Here is a 15,177-nt window from a genome sequence, read left to right on the forward strand (position 1 = left end):
CAAAACTCTTTATTACATCTAGAAATAACTTGTACAAGAAGACATGCTGGAGAGTGGCTACACTACTAGTCCAATAATTCTAGTCAGAATGTCAATATGTAACTGAGGGTGAGGTTAGTCAGGCCTGACTCTTTAAGCTGTTGGTTGACTGGTGGCATGCACGGAGGAGAGGCTACATGTGCACCCGTTAGTGGCGGGCCCTGATAGTCCTAGCAGCTACTGGCTTCTGTGACCTGCCTTACAGCTGTACACCTGGATACTGGATGTGGAGTCTATGAAGGTCACTACAAAATTCCTTTCGGAGAAAAAGACTATCTTCATTTGTACCAAATGTGTAACATATTTCCATAATTCAGAACAAATCTTGAATTCTTCTGTAATGAATAAATACATAAACAAAGCAACTGGAGAACAGAAAATCATGACCAATTGGATAAAAAATAATGAAGGTGTCTGTAATAGCTAACACCACTGGCATATCAAAAAGAGATTTAAAGAATGGAACATTTTGAGGAGGAAGCTCTTGAATCAGCACATCTAAAACCCGTCTGTTTCTTTAGATATGTGGCTGATACCTTCATTATCTGACCACATGGAAGAGATAAACTGGCAGACTTCTTCACACATATCAACTCCATACACGAGCATATTAAGTTCACCACGGAGGGGATGCTCCCTTTCCTAGATGTTTCGATTAGACGACAAGCTGACGGCACTTTGGGCCACGGCGTGTATAGGAAGAAGACACGCACCGATTTGTACCTATGTGCGGATAGCTGCCACCACTCGGCACAAAAGAATGGCGTGCTCAGAACTCTTGTACACAGAGCTGACACCATCTCTGACAGGGACAGACTCCGACAAGAATTGGACTGTCTGAAGACCATGTTTCGGAGGAACGGTTACGAGGAAGGGGAAATTCGGAAGGCTCTACATCCCACACCTGCAGCACCGGCGGAAACTAAGGATGAACCTCAGGAGGAGGCGGCCTTGCTATTATTCCATTTTGTGGGGCCTTATCCAGAAAAATTGGACGCATTTTACGTAAACACCGAGTGAAAACCATCTTCCATCCTCTGAGCAAAACCGAGAGCCTTCTCGGTAGTGTTAATGACAACCTCGGTCTACGTAAATCAGGGGTTTATCAGATACCTCACCAATGCGGGAGTGTATACATAGGTCAGGCCGTTCGTACCACTGAGGACCGATGCCGAGAACATCGACGGCACACTAGACTGCAACAGCCCAGTAAGTTGGCAATCGCTGAGCATTGCCTGAAGGAACTCCACAGCGTGGATTACGACCAAACCAAAGTCCTGACACAGACTTCCAAATACTGGGACTGTGTTATCAAAGAAGCTGTAGAGATTAGAGTAAGGGAGCCACAACTAAATCGTGACAGCGGTTACATCCTTAGCGAGGCGTGGGAACCAACGATCACCCAGATTGAGAAGAAAAAGGATATTTCCCAGAGTGTACTGACTATGGGGGAGGAGGGAAGAATAACGAGAGCGGTGCCGGCAGTCCCTTCTAAACGAGAAGATGTAGGACGCGGCACCCAGACGGTGGGAAAACGGACGCCGGACCTGGACCACGCGTGGGGCGCGGACCACACTGACTCGTAGGAAGCACCTGAGGGAGGAGGGAGATTGTCCTATATATACCTGGCGCCGGCCCACCACCGGTCAGTACATTGGTGCACTGACGGTGGCAACGTGGTCGATTGCCGAAATATTGTGTCCTGTGCACAATCATACCAGGCTGTTCACCCGAGATTTATTTCTTCAGATATAAAGTACATTTTAAAAGTGAGATAAATTGTGATAAGGGCTTGTGGAAGGAAGGTGACACACACACTGAATGATGTCAAAAAAATAAATGTGAAACTGGATTTCTAAGAAATATTTAGATAATTTAAAATAAAATTCTAACAGATTTTGTATGCTGAATTGTTATTGTGAGTGAGGAACTTCATTACAAGAAGACTACAGCAAAGTGGTGACACTGATTTCATCTGCTTGAAAGACCATGGTCAGTTGTTATTGGTATCTCCATCTCAAGTTTACTGAAATTTAATAAACGAGAATATTAGACCAAATGCATTTTGCTTTTATTTATAAAGCATCTTCAGTGGCCATTCTGCAAACTGGATACATATGTTTGTACATCTTTCATTTTTTAGATTAAAAACAGTATTTTGTATATAAAGTTGTGCATTTTACTTATGGTGTTCCTGCCCCATGTTTGCCTGTTCTCCAGACCCTGCTTCCTCCCTCTTGGTTAACGTAAGTATCATAAGCAAATTGCACACCAACTTTTTATGCAAAACACTATTTTTAATTTAAAAAACCAAAAATGTGTAAATATATGTATCCATTTGGAGAATGACCACATAAGATGATTTATAAGTAAAAGTAAAATGCATTTGGTGTAAAGTTCTCTTTACTTAAACTGCAATAAGCTTAAAATGGAGAAACTAATAATAACTTATTTTAAGAGTTGCTGTGGAAGATAGCCATGCAAAGAAATGTATTACATTCAGTGTTTTCTGGGATGCTAAAGGGATTTCTCTGAAAGGTTATCTTCCAAAGTGGAAAAAAATAACTGACAACCACTACACAAGTCTTCTGGAACAACTGTATAAAATATTGTATAAGAAGAGGCCTATATTTAAAAATCAAAATGTTACCTTTCATCAGAACAGTCCACCTGCCCATTGAGTTAGTTAGGTAATGGGAAAACACGCAAATCTGAAGTATAAATTGTTGGATCATCTACTCTGTTCACCAAAGTAGGTACCTTTTGACTTACACCTGTTTTCATACATGAAGAAATTTTCTAACCGGAAAAATTTAGAGCTTGATGAAAGGTTTATGGCAACTATAGGTATGTTTGTAAAATATTGGGAATCTCACTTCAAGAACTGCACCTAATCACTGGAAAAATGTAAGACAAATTTCTTTTATTTAAAAGAGTGTGGTACCATAAAAAGGAAATTTTGACATAAAATACTTAACGAGTCCCTTCTGGGCTAAAAAGTTTTACCTAATCCATAAATCTTCGAATTTAATAGCAGTGGATAGGGGTATTTGTGTTTTAAGTGTTGTTTCTAAGTTACTTCTGAAATGAAGATAAGGATTAATTAGATGCAATTTATATGAAGAAAAATTAAAACTTGACAGGTATTTTATTTTTCTTCATAACCTACAGCCCATTTGGAGCATGTAGTAGCTCTTTTCACTTTAATCAGTGTGGTCATGAAATTGTTTTATATCAGTAACCTTTTTTGTTGTTAACTATGAACCAAATATTATCTCAGTTGTGTGCTATGGTTTCATAACTAAGGTTTGTAGGTCTGCACATCTCATGTTGGTGCAAATCACGAAATTATGTCATTTTTGGAAGCTACTATGTACTGAAATTAACAGTCTACAATTTTTGAAGCAACCAGTAATACAATAAAATCTACTTCTAAGTTGCTGCTCAGAATCAGCAGACTAATCTTGTTCACTTCTGAAAAGATTCTGCTTATAACAGAGAATCTAAATGCAAAAATCTATGGGTGATGTTTAAGGCAACTAATCTGTTTATTATTATAGGTTCATAACAAGTGAAAAATGTAGCAAACTGACTGTCCATAAATTGATATATGGATACAAGTTACAAAATAAAAAATGACAAAAGCATTTACAAATAATAATTTAAATGTGTTTGTATACATTTACATTTACTGGTTACTTACCTACTGAGCTGCCAGTATGTGAAGATGACTATCACAAAAAGTGCAAAAAAGAGACCTCCTGAAACTCCTGCAGTGATGTAAACTGGAGTATTATCCTAAAATAAAAAGATGTTAATGCAGACCATACTATCCTATTCCTTACTGATGGTCTTAAGTGCAATACATTTGGATACTAATAATGTTATGAGGAAAAAAATTTAAAAATGGTTAATAGAATTTTACAGTGTACTAGATATGTAATAGAATTTATCAAGCAACAATTACAACAGCAGTTATCTGTATAGATGACACAAATTTGCATCCATATAAACTGTAAGCAGTGAAGATCATACAGTTACATAAATCATTAGTTATTAGAGTTATTAGAAACCTATTATTCCACAACTGTATACAGTGTAACAGACAAGAACAAGATGAATCTGAATCCCAGAACTACTTGAGTTTCTAGAATCTTCTGAAACAAAAGTGGTAAATGAGGAAAAATAGGAAATAGTAGTTCATTCATCTTTTTGTTTCTTTACATGGAACTGGAAGAAGCACTAATATCTCGTACAATAGGAAGTATCCTCTGCAATGTACTTCACAGTGGCTTGCAGGGTGTGGATGTAGATGTAGATGTATATGGTAGTTAAGACATGTAATCATTTAAGAGAAAGCTGGCAAATTAAAATATTTGTTACTTTTGCTCTGTGACAGTAGTACAAAAAAGAATAAGTTCTGTGGGTGATGTAAATCAGTTTTGTATAGTATTGAAGAAAAATTTTCCATTCACAATAAATGGATGTAAAGGAAATTTGACTTACATGATATAAAGGAAAATCATATGCTAAATTATTAAGGCAATGAGCTATGAAGCCGCAACCTTACTCACTTCATACATAATTTCTTAAAGTACAAATTGCTTCTCTATTACTAATATTTAATCATATTTCATTGGACTTGAAGTGAAATGTCTCCCATATGGGTAATGCCACCAATTAAAAAAAACTGAATCATGCTTTAGCTCTTTTTTTATTGTAGAATAAGGAACATTGTATTAATATTATTGTAACTCCAGGTGATACTTCATGTAGAAGGGTGTAAAGCATGGATGATTCACTGTTTACAGAGAGTAAATTCGTATATGACACATCAAAACATTGAATCAAAATTCTTACAATTTATGTGCCATTAATTGTGTAATTTCCCACTTCTGTTCCTATCAAAAACTGTTATTTCTTCATCTCATGTGTTAACTGGACATAATATTACAGACTTCTGTCTCCACATTATGCATAATCTAAACTTTATAAATACCCAATACTCAAGACCAGTACTATAAATATGTTTGTGATGATACAGAAAGTTTCTGTTAGTGACAATGCATAATAAAAACTTTCAGAAGACGCAAGTCCCAGTACTGCTAATAGAAACACTTAAAACAGTTCATAGCACTCCTAACTTTCAGAACAGTAAGATCATCATTATGAGAAGGTATACCAATACTGTACTCAGAAATTTCTGTGTAAGAAAAGATTTATAATAATTCAAAGAGAGCCTTTATGAATTCACAAAAAAAACCACAAAGTTGTATTAGTAAAGGAAAATGGCTGTTTTATGACTTGGATATGTTTAATTAACTTGTATTAATAATAATAATTTGGACTATGTTTATCAATTGAGTAGTTTCATTTTTTTTTATATTTGGACTCTCTATATAAGAGAGAGGGAAAATATACAAAACATATCAAGACAGTAATCATAGTAATATTGTGGGAGAGATTTTCAGCTGATGTGACTGTTCTGCAAATGATACTGACAATGTGACTATTTTACTTCATTATAGTGTTCATTTGATTGTTAACGTATAAATACACAATGTTTGAACTGTAAGCTAGCTGACTTCCACAAGGGGTTGTGGGGAGGGACTGAAATGAGAATGGCTCCCATGTAGGCTGCTATAGGCTGAGGAACCCTAATCTGTGAAAGTAGACATCACAGATGGAAGTGTATATAGCGTACATGTTGTTTGTAATTCAGACTGAAATTGTGTGATGTATTGACATATTCTGTAAAAATCTTATCACAAGGGAAAGGAACTGTATGAAATAGAAATAATATTTACAACACAATGAATGGCAGACTATTTTTGGCATTTATTGAAGCTTTTGTACTTCATATTTCAAGAGGTGAGGTCATATGGTTTCACTGTCATCTTGGTCTGTGTTCTGTGTGTGTGTGTGTGTGTGTGTGTGTGTGTGTGTGTGTGTGTGTGTGTGTGCGCGCGCGCGTGCGCGCGCCCAACTCTTACTCGCTTGTACCAGATGTGACTGTACTTGTAATTATTTCTTCAATAGCAATTTTGACAACGTCATAACATATTTAATATTCTTCCCCTATCTCTTGCACTTTACTGCAGTATCCTCCCAAAACCAAAGCTGTAACTGATTATAATGAAGTAAATGATCTGATGGTCTTTCCTTTCAGCCAAAAATCCCACAGCACACAGTTTTTTGGCCTGGTTATTTGCATGAACTGAGTGTACAGAGTGAAGTACAAACCACTAACACAACAGACGAAAGTGGCTACCTCACCCAGTATTATCAGCTAGGTAATGATGGCTGTTACCAAAAATTAATGACTGACCAAAGCCTTCTGATGCTTACCAACTTATACTAGTTCAGGTCCAGGGAACTAACAGAAACAGAAATTTCCCAACAAACTACATCAGATGCTGATGTAGGTTGGTCTGTATGTGATAAATTTGGCAAAGTGTCTGCTACTCAAACAATTCAAAATAGGGCTTATTTGTTGTAGATTCTATATCACTGAGATTTTGCTGTTAACAAATAAAAGAATTTGCTCTTCTCTCATGAATTCTGCTTCAGTTTCTAGAATGATTTTCATCACATGTTCATCTGGAGGAGAAATTTTAGCAAGTGAAATCATGAGAAAATCATAGAAAGTAGGAAGTTAGCTGGAGACGTTGCAGAAATGGTGTTGGGAGGCTACATGTTGCGTGAGTGTATATAGCAGCATATATATATATATATATATATATATATATATATATATATATATATATATATATATATATATATTAGTGGTCAGATGAATACTGTTAATACCCTGATATATGAAGATGAGGCACTGCAACTACATTAATTTCTCATTCTAGAGGTGCAATTGTTTGAGACTTCCTTTCATGGATCATCATACCAACCTACAACAAGCCACTTAATGGATGAATTTGTTGCAGGTGACTACATCCACCATATGGACTGAGCAGCAGGGACTCCAGATTTGAATTCTATAAAAAATGTCTGAGTACAATGGAGAGGAAATTTTCAATCTGAAACTTCTGGAAATTTTCAATCTGTGAACCACCACTAGTAACTCTTCTAGATCCCCATACAGATATTTCTCACTGATGGAATTAACTGCCCACAGAGATCTTGCATTACCTCATAGAGAGCATACTCTGTATGCATGTTAGGAATGAACATATGCCATATTAAATGTTTTGTCATCTTGGAAGAGAGTTTCTGAGTTTGAAAACTTTATATAAAATATATTTAAGTTTAGAAATTTGATGAGAATTACAACTGCAACTCCAAGAACATAGCATGTAACAAACTTCAAATTGGCCTGATGTATACTACATTCTTGAATATGCAAGTGATTAGCATTTCAGTACAATTGTAAAAAGTAGTTAGAAGTAATACCACTACACTATTTATGTGAGGGAAGATTACACAGTAGGTTTCTTATTCATTAACCACATTTTAATATTGCTTATTTACAAGGAGAAACATCTGACACAACATGTTAGAATTCAACAGCAGCAGGATTGCGAGCCATTGAGACTGTGCATTATTGTTCCATAATATGTTATTCATGCTATTCACAATCCCATGACTCATGGCTGTACAAGATCATACAGCCCTGTTACAGACCTTGGGTCAGAAAATGGGCTTGATTGTATCAAGTATCAATGCAAACAGTGTGACAGGATCATTGGACACAGAAGTGACACCATGTTACCTTTTCAGACAGGTTCTTGTTCTGCATTCTGCATCACAATAGAAGTGTCCATGTGTGGAGGCTCTGAAGGTAACAAAAATTGACAGATTGCTTTTGTCATTAACACTAGGGCACACCACTGGCAATTTTGACAGCAGATATTACATGCATTAGGGCTGGTTGCTGTGCATTACTTTTGAGGTCTCCACAATGGTACCTTTCAAGAAGATAACTTACAACCATATGTTGCCGTGTTGTCCTGATATACCTCAAAACAGAAAGCACTCAACTCTTTCCCTTGTTATCACTTTCTCCAGATACCTCAACAATTAAAAATTCTGGTCATGGGTTGCCAAGAGATTGAAATGCCACCATTTGACTGTCACTGTTATTGATGAACTCTGGCATAGAGTTGAAACAGCACAGAATGGCATACCCTTAACTTTCAGCCAAGCTCAGTTCAGCTTGATGCCCAGTCATTGTTGCTGCCAGAGATCTGTGTACTAAATTTCCCACCTTCTGTACACACAAATCCCCTGCAAATTTAATAACATGCTATTCCTAGTGTAACATACACTGGAGAGCCAAAGAAACTGGTACACCTGCTCAATATCATGTACGGTCCCCTCGAGCACGCAAAGGTAGAGCGACACGACACGGCATGGACTCGACTAATGTCTGAAGTAGTGCTGGAGGGAACTGATGCCATGAATCCTGCAGGACTGCACATAAATCAGTAAGAGTACAAGATCTCTTCTGAACAGCATCTTGCAAGGCATCCCAGATATACTCAATAATGTTCATGTCTAGGGAGTCTGCTGGCCAGCGGAAGTGTTTAAACTCAGAAGAGTGTTCCTGGAGCTACGCTGTAGCAATTCTGGATGTGTGAGGTGTTGCATTATTCTGCTGTAATTGCCCAAGTCCGTTTGAATGCCCAATGGACATGATGAATAGATGCAGGTGATCGGAAAGGATGTTTACGTACTTGTCAGCTGTCAGAGTTGTGTCTAGGTTCCATATCACTCCAACTGCACATGCCTAACACCATTAAAGAGCCTCCACCAGCTTGAACAGTCTCCTGCTGACATGCAGGGTCCACAGATTCACGAGGTTGTCTCCATACCCGTACACGTCCATTCGCTCGATACAATTTGAAATGAGACTCGTCCGATCGGGCAACGTGTTTCCAGTCATCAACAGTCCAATGTCAGTGGTGATAAGCCCAGGCGAGGTGTAAAGGTTTGCATTGTGCAGTCATCAAAGGTACACAAGTGGGCCTTCATCTCCAAAATTGCATACCGATGACGTTTTGTTGAATGGTTCACGTGCTGACACTGGTGGCCAGCATTGAAATCTGCAGCAATTTGTGGATAGGTTGCACTTCTGTCAGATTGACTGATTCTCTTCAGTCATCATTGGTCCCGCTCTTGCAGGATCTTCTTCTGGCTGCATCAATGTCAAAGATTTGATGTTTTACTGGATTCCTGATATTCATGGTACACTCATGAAATCGTTGCATGGGAAAATCCCCACTTCATCACAATGTCAGAGATGTTGTATACCATTGTACATGCACCGACTATAAGACCACATTCAAATCCACTTAACATCTCGATAACCTGCCATTGTAGCAACACTGACCCATCTAATAGCTGCGCCAGACACTTGTTGTCTTACATAGGCATGCCGACCACAGTGTTGTGTTCTGCATGTTTGCATATCTCAGTATTTGAATACACGTGCCTATACCAGTTTCTTTGGGTGTTTCAGTGTATGTATACAACAAGGAATACATGTTTTGCACACTGTCGTATGTCAAATATCTTATGTTTAACCTTTAGCACTTTGAAAAAAAGTACACTATAGTTTATAAATTTTGCTGTATTTAACTGAATTTATATACATCGATTTTTTTGTGGCATTTCATGTCTACAGTTTGCGTAACTTTTAATTACTGCTGTATGTAAATGAATTTATGTAGCTTTATCTTTTATATATTATAAATTAAACTTTTTACTGTAAGGAGTTGTGTGCCTGCAGAGCTATTGGCATAGAGTTGCCTTCAATTGTTAAGCCTAGGCCTTTAGTTTATTTATTCATTGTGAGATATGATTTACAGTATTTTACAAGTTTATAGCATTTGTGAGAGTTTGTTCAAGGAAGATGTGCATAATTCAAGAACTTTATCACAGAGCACACAATACTAATTGATCTACCAGGTGGAATTTAGTTTCATTGTTGTGCTAGACTATGTTAATCACACAGTTTATTTGCTGTTAGTTAGCTAACAGTCCAGGGAGTCACTGTTATCTTTTAGTTCTTATGCTTCTTGTTAAAATTAGGAAATATTCATTAAATGTGGTTTTCACTAATTTCAGTGTTCCCACATCTACCCGTCCTGTATTGGGAAAGAGGATTAATGAGCAGCCCTCAGTTATTTGTTAATATTATCATCTAGTTCAAGGTTTTTTTACAAGTGAATCATGTTGTTGTAGTACAGTCTGTAATGTAATATAACTCACTGATAACTGCTGAGCCCCTATATTAATAGTTTAATTGAAAACGTTGTTCTCATGCAACACTGATTTGCAATAGCCATTGTATAGGCACAAAGAGCCCTAATGCATTTTAATTGTCATTCTTACTCATTGTCTTCTAATGCAGGCCACAGTATGTTCAACACCTGGTTGGCAGAGCTTTTAGTTAGCTACAGATTGGCAATGGTCATTCATATAGATAAACAAATGGTTGGCATTGTATACTCATGGAATACTGCACAGTAATCACAGCTTGCCTGGTAAATAACACAGCTGCTTTTGTAAGTGCCTTAGATTTGATAGGATAGGAAATGCCCATTTCTGTAATACAGTAAAAGAAGGTAGGAGTGTATATGAGACATGTTTTGTACCTGGGTTATTCAAAACAGAATTATGATTGGCACTATTATTCTATGGCATTTCCCTGTCTGAGTGTGGTGAGTTGCCTATGATCTTGCCAAAAAGCTACAGCTTAAGTAAAATTTCAATAAATTAACCAAAATGACTGAAGAAGACTGGATAAATGGTTTTAAAAAAGAGAAATCCCAAAATAACCACAAGAAAACCATCAAGCAAGTACAACAGTGTTCTAGGTTTTGATGAAGCTGAAGCTGCTGTTTTTTTTCCAATTTGAACACTGTTTTCAAAAAAAACATGCTATGTATGTATTTTGCTATATTTTAAGATGGTGAAATTTGTTGGTTTCTTAGAAAATTAGTTTTATTATGTCTGTATTTCATACTCTATAAGGGTGTCAGTATTACCCAGGTACTCAGGGCAACACCAAAAGGTTGCAGGTTTGAGAAAATGGATATGCAGTTATGAAGATATTCAACATCCTTTTTCTTTTATTTTTCTCATACAGCTGTCCATCTAACATTCCAGGATCACACAGCGCATCATGAATTTTTCCATGCAAGTGACAGGATTCCAAACCAAAATAAAAAATCTCTTAAGGTGTCAGTATTCCCCTGGTGTCTTCTACACATAATGCTTATTGCGAGAATACATGAAACTGTCACATTTCTGTCTGTGCTGTATTTAAGTGAACTTTATAATTCAATGTGTTTCAGACCACTGATGATAACAGTCTAATTACTTTTTAAGGAAACATGTTCTTTCTTGAAATATTCTAAATTTGTGATTCACTACAGTCACTAAAAACATTTTATCTTCAAAATTTTATTTCACTAATAATTCTTTAGGATTAAAATATATTAATTGAAAGCCCCCATTCTCCACATTGCAGCTAACATTTTACTTTTTCTGGAAACTCTGTATTACTACTATTCAAAATGATTCTGTTCTGGTGCATTTGTATCTTAAAACATAATATACTTTTATAGTTTTGTAGCACTGATTTTTCTGATTATAAAAATATGTAACTTTCCTAGAATAACGTTTTGGTTTTTAAAATGTTCAGATTAGAAAATTTAACTTTTCTGAAAATTCTTGTGGGCTTTGGACATCCCCATGCACATTAAACCTCTGCTTCATAAAATAATGCATATCATTTTGCCATTTTTTTGCTTATACAGACTACAATTAATCCAGATAGCTTCACTGACTAATGTATTTTTGTATTTTTTTTACTTTTGTTGTAATTATATTATTATTAAAGCTGTAAATACTGAGTACTTTACAATTTTTTAGTTATTGTAGCATGTGTGTCTTTATGCAGGCATTCCATACAAAGTCATAGTTAGGGCTGAGCAGTTAAACAGTATAGATGTTATGTGTTAGTCAGCATTTCATAATCATCCTGTAACACTCCATGTCAGTTAGGTAGTGAACCTTCAGTCATCACCATGCTATTATTAAGTCTGTGATGAGTATTCAGTCAGTGCAAAACTTTGTCATTCACTTTATTAGTCAGTCACGCTTCAGCAGTCAAGGTGTTAGTTATTTGTGTTGTCACTTGTAAAATTTTGACAGAATATTCATAGACTATGCGAACTGCTGACTTATGTTTTACTGCCTGGCAAAATTACTACTTAAAAGTTTATCATTGTATTTTAGTACAATAAAGATAAATCAACTAAAAAGTAAATCTGACTGTGTTGTGGTGAATCATTATTAACTGTTTAATTCACTTAGTAGTTATCATAACACAGTTTTGAAGATCAATATCAAAGACACTTAAGAGAAAAAAAAAGAAAAAAAAAACATTTCGGTTGCTTTACAGGGTCTAAAAAGAGCAATAAGGCATTGATTGGGAGTGGGGTGGGTAGGGTGGTTGAGAGTGATGGGTTCAGTGTAGTGGTACTACCAGATAGGAGTAAGAAGTAGGTTAGATAGTTTCCTCAAAAGACATTAAGAATCTTTTTCCAGTTGTAGGATGGCAGCTGTCTTGATAGGGTGCAGGAAATCACTGTCACACCTTTACAGAATGTGAAATCCACACAATATCCTACTCATTCCTATACCATCATGAGACATTTACTTGAGGGTATCCCAGATGTAAGTCCTTAATCATATACCAATCCACCACATCCAACTGTAGCTCCGTCATGTGTATATCCTACCCAATCAAAGGTAGAAGTAAAAGCAGCCAGGACATCCACAAGTGTGGTGCAGTTACTCTGCTGTGTACACAGTACATATGATAACTAACTAGCTGCTGAACATGCTGCATACTACAACATAATTCTCTTCAAACGAGGCTGCATTATGTGTAGCCCAAAACCAACTGCTCTGAGCTACACAGGAAACTGTCATTCCAGCATATCATTTACTGATGCAATTCCTCTTCAATGATGCTCTTCCTCCCCACCATCACCAGACTCTGTAAACTACATAGGTGGCATCTGGTTGCTGTAGGATATCCTCTGTTTTAATATTCCTCACTTAAAACTCCATTAATCCCATTCTTTAGCTTCTCTCATTCTATGTATTTGCAGTAATCATGTACTCTGCTTTTATTTTCCATCCAGAGATTCTGCTAGCAAGACAAGGTTATCACTCACAGGCAGGGGCAGCTAGTATAAGATACCCACCAGATAGACCTATTACATGCATTCTGTGGAGGGGCAAACCACATGCATTCATACTCTGTGGAACAGTCATATAAGCTATGGCCTGTCAGCCTTACTGCCGCCCATGCGTTAACTGTTTTCACACACCTGACACTTGTACCCATTGGTGCCCGGCTGCCTACCAGGATGCACATGAGCTAGAAGAGCCTGGCCTTGGCCTTGCACCCCCATGTCCCCATACATATTTCTCCCTTTCTCTCTTTCCCATCCACTCATACACCTCCCTCCTTGAAATCTACTACTCATTCTCTCCTTCTTCTCCTCCCCCCTCCCTCCTCCCCCCCCCCTCTCTCTCTCTCTCTCTCTCTCTCTCTCATCACAAACATACATGCATACACACACTGACACACACTTACACTGATGAGCCAAACCTTAACCACTTGCGTACTTGCATGTTTGTCCACCTTAGGAAAAAAAAAAAAAACCAGGAACAGTTCTCATTTTATGGATCTGAAAAGTCCTTGGTAGGTTTCTGGAGGTATTTGGTACCAGATGTCTCTGAATAGATCATGTAATTCCCATAAATTTTGGACAGTTGATTCGTGTACACAGAGCGAGTGTCTGAAAGTGTCCCAGATGTGTTTCATCAGGTTTAGATTAAAGGAATTTGGCAGTCAAGACATCAACATGAGTTCCCTACCACGCTCCTCAAACCACTGTAGCATGGTTCTGATATTTGACAAGGGCAGTTACCCTGCTGGGAGATGCTGCTGCTGTCAGGGAAGACATCAAGCATGGCAGAATGCAGGTAATCAGCATTAATTTTCATGTAAAACTTCCTGGCAGATTAAAACTGTATGCCAGGCCGAGACTCGAACTTGGGACCTTTGCCTTTCACGGGCAAGTGCTCTATCAACTGAGCTACCCAAGCATGACTCACGCCCCGTCCTCACAGCTTTACTTCTGCCAGCACCTCGTCTCCTACCTTCCAAACTTTACAGAAGCTCTCCTGCGAACCTTGCAGAACTAGCACTCCTGAAAGAAAGGATATTGCGGAGACATGGCTTAGTCACAGCCTGGGGGATGTTTCCAAAATGAGATTTTCACTCTGCAGTGGAGTGTGTGCTGATATGAAACTTCCTGGCAGATTAAAACTGTGTGCCAGGCCAAGACTCGAACTCGGGACCTTTGCCTTTCGCGGGCAAGTGCTCTACCAACTGAGCTACCCAAGCACAACTCATGCCCTGTCATCACAGCTTTACTTCTGCCAGCACCTCGTCTCCTACCTTCCAAACTTTACAGAAGCTCTCCTGCGAACCTTGCAGAACTAGCACTCCTGAAAGAAAGGATATTGCGGAGACATGGCTTAGCCACAGCCTGGGGGATGTTTCCAGAATGAGATTTTCACTCTGCAGCAGAGTGTGTGCTGATATGAAACTTCAGGAGAGCTTCTGTAAAGTTTGGAAGGTAGGAGATGAGGTACTGGCAGAAGTAAAGCCATGAGGACGGGGCGTGAGTCGTGCTTGGGTAGCTCAGTTGGTAGAGCACTTGCCCGCGAAAGGCAAAGGTCCCGAGTTCGAGTCTCGGCCTGGCACACAGTTTTTATCTCCCAGGAAGTTACATATCAGCGCACACTCCGCTGCAGAGTGAAAATTCTCATTCTGGAAATTTTCATGTAGTCCACAGATGTCATAGTGCCTTGGATTCCTCCCATGGGTCTCAGTCTGGGTGAATGCCCCTCCCCTCCCCCTTCCCTCCTCCCTCCCCCTCTCCATCATAGCACAATACTGCTCCAATCAGCCAGTGGCCAGTGTCGATGCCTCAATGCATGTTTCGAGCAACCATTCACCTGGATTACAGCACATCTGGTCACGACCACTCACTGGGTGTAACAAGAAACATCAAAGTTGTTAAATTCTTA

General features: G+C 38.2%; 1 protein-coding gene and 1 non-coding gene across 2 annotated transcripts in view; one reads left to right on the forward strand and one right to left on the reverse strand.

Annotated features, from left to right (window-relative positions):
- Positions 1 to 15,177, reverse strand: part of LOC124555826 (prostaglandin D2 receptor) — a 503,176-nt gene that overhangs the window by 66,934 nt on the left and 421,065 nt on the right. Inside the window, exon 4 of the mRNA XM_047129893.1 lies at positions 3,743 to 3,837. Within this exon, the coding sequence (XP_046985849.1) occupies positions 3,743 to 3,837 (95 nt within the window). The remainder of the gene's footprint in view (positions 1 to 3,742; positions 3,838 to 15,177) is intronic.
- Positions 14,777 to 14,851, forward strand: Trnas-cga. The gene has a single exon. It is a non-coding gene; the product is annotated as a tRNA-Ser (tRNA).

Source organism: Schistocerca americana, chromosome X (genome assembly GCF_021461395.2).
Source record: "Schistocerca americana isolate TAMUIC-IGC-003095 chromosome X, iqSchAmer2.1, whole genome shotgun sequence".
Taxonomy (NCBI): domain Eukaryota; kingdom Metazoa; phylum Arthropoda; class Insecta; order Orthoptera; family Acrididae; genus Schistocerca; species Schistocerca americana.